Source organism: Desmodus rotundus, chromosome 1, assembly GCF_022682495.2.
Source record: "Desmodus rotundus isolate HL8 chromosome 1, HLdesRot8A.1, whole genome shotgun sequence".
Classification (NCBI taxonomy): domain Eukaryota; kingdom Metazoa; phylum Chordata; class Mammalia; order Chiroptera; family Phyllostomidae; genus Desmodus; species Desmodus rotundus.
Genome location: NC_071387.1, coordinates 52,856,455 through 52,862,454, shown reverse-complemented (window position 1 = coordinate 52,862,454; position 6,000 = coordinate 52,856,455). Strand labels below are relative to the sequence as shown.

General features: G+C 51.4%; 1 protein-coding gene across 5 annotated transcripts in view; it reads left to right on the top strand.

Moving 5' to 3' along the window:
* The first annotated feature begins 2,332 nt into the window (after positions 1 to 2,332).
* Positions 2,333 to 6,000, top strand: part of GLIS3 (GLIS family zinc finger 3) — a 454,579-nt gene continuing 450,911 nt past the window's right edge. For 2 of the 5 annotated variants that reach the window (XM_045191026.2, XM_045191014.2), the window contains exons 1-2: positions 2,760 to 2,895; positions 3,729 to 3,916. In XM_045191026.2, coding sequence (XP_045046961.2) covers positions 3,904 to 3,916 — 13 coding nt within the window. In that variant the 5' untranslated portion in view covers positions 2,760 to 2,895; positions 3,729 to 3,903. Of the gene's footprint in view, positions 2,896 to 3,728; positions 3,917 to 6,000 lie in introns of all 5 variants that reach the window. The other 3 variants (XM_024555041.4, XM_045191019.2, XM_045191043.2) reach the window with 3 other exon arrangements.

Genomic DNA, 6,000 nt, shown 5'->3' with positions numbered 1-6,000 from the left:
CTCATGGGGAAGAGAGGTTGTGTTGCTGAACTACACTGTTTCCTTTCCCACCATTTCTCATTATTCTTCCCTCCCCCGCCCATGTTGATGGAGTCAGTCCAGAAGAGGTGCAGATCTTACTCTGAGTCACTCTGGGGTTGTATTCAAAGCGTTGCATTTTTACCATATCCCATGGAATGTAAGGACATTGCAGATCTACATTCCTAGCCAAAAAAAAAAAAAAAAGAAAAAGAAAAAAGAAAATAAATGAAAAGAAAGAAAGAAAAAAAAAGAAAAAAGAAAAAGAAAAGAAAAAGTTATCCAAAGCACTGTATCTATTTAGTGGTAAATGTCCCGGGAAAGTTAGGTGGAATGAAAATTCCACCTAAATAAAAAAATGACACTCCTACTCTTGGGCTGTTGTAAGTGAAGAGAATTTTGGGGATCTCCAGGTTGATGATTCTAACTTTCCCATTGTTTTATTTCCATGAGCCATTGATTAAAGTAGGGAGTAGTATTGTATTTTTTCTCTTCCAGCTAAGCTATTCCATTTAAGTGGGAAGTTTTGGAAGCTTCTCTAAGCCCCTAGGATATCATATCATGCATCAAAAACATCGTATTTGAAGTAGTATTTGAAGGACATTAGAAAGATTTTTTGCAGCCTCCACCCAGCCTTGTCTTGTTGCTGCGGAGCAGTCTATACAGGCCAAGAGTCTGGATGAAGACACCTTCCCTTGGATTGAAGGGTCAGTGTTCCCATCTTGCTCTCCTCCTGAAGGCTGGAGTTAATGAGGAAGAGTTTTTATGTGAATGTCAGGCATGTTGCAATAACTGGCCACAATGGAATAGTCATGGCAATTTCCAGCACTTGGTTTCTTTGTTTTTGTGATGTTGCTGCACGCTTCATTTTATGAGCATTTGCTTTCCTTGTGTGTGTGTGGTTGAACCCATAGATTGCCACTTGGGCTTGGATACTTGCATTTAAAAGGAGATGAACAGAGGGAGAAACTAGAAAGCTGACAGAATGATATATCCTAAGCACTTATAAATAAATTTATTTCCCTCCCTCCACTTCTGCTGACAGATATTCTGGTGATTAATATTCTGATGAGTTTGTATCTTTAGGAAAGGGAAAAAAATCTTCCCTAAAGGGAGTCTTGAAAAGCAGATCATACATAACAAGACATAGGAAGTACTGTGAAAATTGGCCTCTTTTGGGTCAATATCATGGATGCAGACCAATTCAAAAAATGTCTTTCTGAAATAAGATAAATGAAAATCGTCAACAATCTTTTTGGCATACTTTTCTGGGGTGGATCATTTGTGTGCTTGAGGGTTTCTATTTTGATTGTAGCATCAACTACCTGCATGCTAATTTATATTTGAGTGACAGCCCAAGAATAGAATATAAGGACTGGTTAAATTCTAAGTGTCTTGAGATATCTTCATTCATTTCATTCATGAGAGTGAATAATACTCCCACAGAAGAAAGGCCTAACAGGGATACTTGCATTGTATGCATTGTGCTTTATATGTGTACTTTGTATACATTGATTCCCAAGATAGAAGTCTGTGCATCTGAGGCAATACATGTGGGGGACCACTAACAGTGGACCCACCTACCTACCTCTTCAGGGCTCAGATGAAGCCACGCACAGGGACTGGGGTCACAGCCTAGATGGGGTATGAAGCTGAGGTTGTCGAATTCTTAAGGGGAAAGTGCTGCTAATAGATGCAACATGTGCAGGGAATGTGCCTCCATTCCTAGCAGCCTGTTTAGAATTCTACATCTTTGTAACACTTCCATCACCTTCCTCTCTGCTCTGCAAAAGATACCAAATGCGTCCTCAGTGTTCACCTATGCATTTGCGAAATTACGCGCATCCAATCCTGTGTATTAGAAAGACATTTTATCTGTTTTTCACTTCTTAGATTTTACTCTTTCCGTGTAATTACTGGGTATTTTTTTTCTCTTGTTCTTCAGGATTTGACATCATGTTTTTTTCATGTCAAAGAAAAAACCTAGTTCGACAAATAAGGCCCAAGAAGGCAAAGTGTCTCTCTGCTGTTTGTTGTTACCCGGTTCTGGAGTTCCTCCACTCTTTGGCGGACGGTTAGGAGTGTGTGTGTTAACAAACACGTCGAGAGGGAGACACGAGCTCGGCCTTGGAATTGGCCAGCCTGGTGACCAGCGAGCCCGCCCCCACTCTTTCCCCCCCTCCCCCTTCGGAGCTCACACTCAGGAAGCAGCTGGCTACAGGCCGGCCCTCGCAGCCACACTAACATCCACACTCCTCCCAGGGCCGCCTCCCACCCTCCCTCCCTCTTCCCCTCTCCCCCTCTCCCCGCCGCAGCCGCGTCCGCACCGCGCCGCAGGGGCAGCCCGGAGCGCGCCGAGGCACCAGCGCAGCCCCCGCCCCCGCCCCCCTCCGCTGCCTGTGGCCGTCCGGGCTCGCACTTCCCCGACAGAATCCGCCGAAACCAATTAGCCTGTATACCGGGCCGGCCCCCAGACGCATCCCTCGGCCCAGGGGGAGGATGAGCCGGACAGGCGAGGCATAGAGTCGAAACTCAACTTTTTTAAAACACTCTCTGCATGCGTGTGTGAGTGGGGGTTGGGGGGGCAGAATGAGCTGATGCCGAGGGTCCAGCCACCCCCTTCTGCCTTCTCCTCCTCCTGCCGCGGCTGCCCTCGCACACGCGCGCGCACGCAGGGCACCGGGGCCGGGTTTCCGCGCCCGGTCCGCAGGCTTGGATGGGAGTTTTCATTTCAGAAGGAGGCAGAACCCGCGGAGCGTGCTGAAGGGCTGGAGCCCCGATTTCTCCTCGCCGACGCTGGCCGCCTGCTGTCACTCGAGCAGGCTGGCGGGGCAGGGACCCGCGCGCCGACTCTGCTGTGGAAATCCCGGTTGCCTGGTAAGTGGATGCCATAGGAACTTTGCTGGCAGGCGAGAGACGGGAGAGACGGGCGCTTTCGAGTGCGGGGGAGTTAACGCTCAGAGACACAAACTAGGGATTAGAAATAGTTTTCCGTGCTGAGCCGGTGTTCGCGCGGGTTTAAGGATACACGCACCCCACCCCCGGATTCTCTAAAAGATGTGTTTACTGGGATGGTGACCCTCAATGAGGGATCACGCTGTGCTCTTGTCAGCTGCTTAAGCGTTCAGAGTCGAGAACAGAAAGGAAATCGACAAGGTTTTAAAGTTTCTCTAATTAGGGAGAGTTTTTGATTTTTTTTCCCTTTTAAACTACAGGGGCCCGAGGGCTACATAAGCAGGACAAGTTACAGGACGCAGGGGCATGGTTGTGCGTGCCGCCCGCGGGTCCTCACTGAAGGGACACTTCAGAAAAGTGGTCATTGATGGGGTGACGCGAGGTCTCGCTCACGCACACGGGGCTGTCGTTGTCTTTCCCAGTCCCACGTGTTTATGGAGGCCCACGAAGGCTGTTTTCCACGCTTGTGTATATTGCCCAAGCCGATTTCCCCATTGCTCCCGGAGGTCTCCGGGTTGGAGGTACGCTAACTCCTCTCGGGACGGGCTGGTGACCCGCATCATCCTGGCCTCCCACGCTGCGAAATGCGCAGACACATTCAGATGCGCACACTCCCCACTGGGTTCGTCACCTCGCGTTTACATTTTTATGGGGCCTGACAAAATGTCAGCACTGTTTGGAAAATGTCTCGGTTTCAGGGACTTTGTCCTGCGCATGGTTCCATTCCTATAAATGACCCTGTGTGTATTTTGAAGTCGGCAGGGCTGCTCTCTGGAAAGCGTGAGTGGGCAGCCGTCTCCCTCCTAGACACACACCTTGCCTGGAGCGACACTTCCAAGTTACTCACTGGAGCTGACAAGTCACTTCAGGGATGAGAAAGTCACCCAAGTGTCTGGAAAACTTGGCCCTGACAGATTTGTCATCCTATGGATGATTCAACTAGGTACCGGAGGGAGAAACTTTGGGAAAGGGGGTTTCTGGCTTCAAGGGTCGCGCCCTGGACTCGGCGGGGTTCCTGGGGAGCGCGGAGGGAAAGGAGAGCTGAGGGTCCAGACGCGAGCGCGGCGGGCGGGCGCTCCCGGTGGATTCCGGCTCCGGCCGGCGGGAAGTCTGCTGGTCCCGGCCGCCCGGCTTCCCAGCGAGGGCCCGCGGCGGCGCTCTCAGCCCCGACTCACTCAGGACTGGGTTGCACAACAGGAAGCTGGCACGAGTTTGTTTTGTCTTGCAGGGCGAGCTCCGGGACGGGGCTGAGGGTTTGGGGCCCGAGGCGGCTGGGGAGTGACGGGCAGCGGCGGCAGCAGCACACCGGGCGCAGGGCCGTGTCGCCTGGGCTCCCCGACACGCCCCTCGTTCCCTGCCCGGGAGCCTGGTAGGGTCGCGGGCCTCCGACCCCCAGCGTGGACCCAGCTGGGGGCTCGGAACCGATAGGGGTGCCCTCCTCCTGCCCTGCCCCACGTGCCTCTCCCTTGCCAGACGGGTCCCCAGCACCTCTCCGGATCTCTCCAGCTTTCCTCCAGGAAGCGAGGCCCCCGCCCCCCTGCTCTGGAGTCCGACGGCCCCCCGAAGGCTTCCCGGGCGCCCCGTGGGCCCTCGGCCCCGGAGCTTCCGAACCCGGGGCGGGGGTGGGGTGTGGAGGGCACTTCCGGAATCGGAGTCGCGGTGCGCGGGGCTGCAGCGACCGGTCTGTGCCTCTGCGGCTCCCCTTGAAGGGGACCCGGGCTTTGAACCCTCTCCCCACCTATTTCCAGGACATCGGCATCTCCCAGAACTTGGGCCCGTGGGCCCTGGCGTTTGTGAGGAGAGGGATGTGGTGCAGCTGCCCGCAGTGGGCCGATTCCCTTCAAGTTATGGGAACTGGAAATCTCAAATACAAACTGTTAAAGCTAGATGGACCCTTCCTCGGCAGTCACCTGCGGATGAGGAAACCGAGAGGGACACTGTTAGGGGTTTTGCCCAAGCCCTCGCAGCCAGTTGTCACAGACACAGGACAAACACTCGAGTTTCCCAGTCTCAGTTCAGAGAACACTTTATTGGCCTGAAGGTGAACTCAAGACAAATGCAGTCGCCTGTCCCCTTTGAAAGCCTTGATGAGTCATGATTTCTGCCTTGGGAGGTAGCCAGATGTCTGTTTCCCCCTTCTGTCGCGTTCCCCACTAGACCTCCCTTTTTACATTAAACTGGAAAACTTTTTTGTTTTTGGTATAAAGTTGGTTTGTGTTACTTTAAATCCTCCCCATTCCTTCTCCCTCTTTCAAGTTTGTTTCCAGTGGTGATGTGTGAGACAGGTGCAACCCGCAAAGGTTTGCAGAGAAAGGCTGCAGTGAAGGTTGTTGGGGGAAAGTTTGAAGCCATTTAGAGAGAGGAGTGTGTGAAATTGTTATTTTTGCAATTGGGAACATGCTGAAGTTTAGGGGTCGCCTTTAAATGCATTAGTTGCTACATGTTTTCACTAGTCTTTGCAGCCAGACTAGCTCTAACGCTGCCTTTGAAAAGAAGAGTGGGGGGCATTCCTTTTCCAGTTACTTTCAAAATGACTTATTGGTAGTCGAGTTTCTTTCTTTTGTTGCTCAGAGGGCCAGCAATCCTTGAGTAGTTAAATCTAAGTGCTGCTGTTACCTCCCCTCTCCTTGGTTCACCTTAGCCCAGTTTTGAGGGATAATCTTTCCTCTGACCCCTGATTCCACCCAAGTTTCTTAATTGCAATCAGTTGGTCAGTGATTTAATGCCTGGGATTGGTTGGTTTCCTTGGGGGGAATGACTATTATTCCAAATAGGAAAATACCTTTTTTTTTTTTTTTTGGATGGACTCCAGAGTCCACCTAGTAGGTGAAATTCCTTCTGGGCCAAAATAGTCAGGGTGGGGAGGTTAAATATGTTTTGTGCCAGCCCCGCCTTCTCTTATATGGCAGCAAGTGGTCTTCCCATCGTTTTAGAGGAGAGCTCAGTGTTCTCAGTCTTTTTTCTCTGTGGTCTTTCCTGCTAGTAAGTTAAATCTGAGGACATTTTTGCCACTGTGGTCCCTCTCAT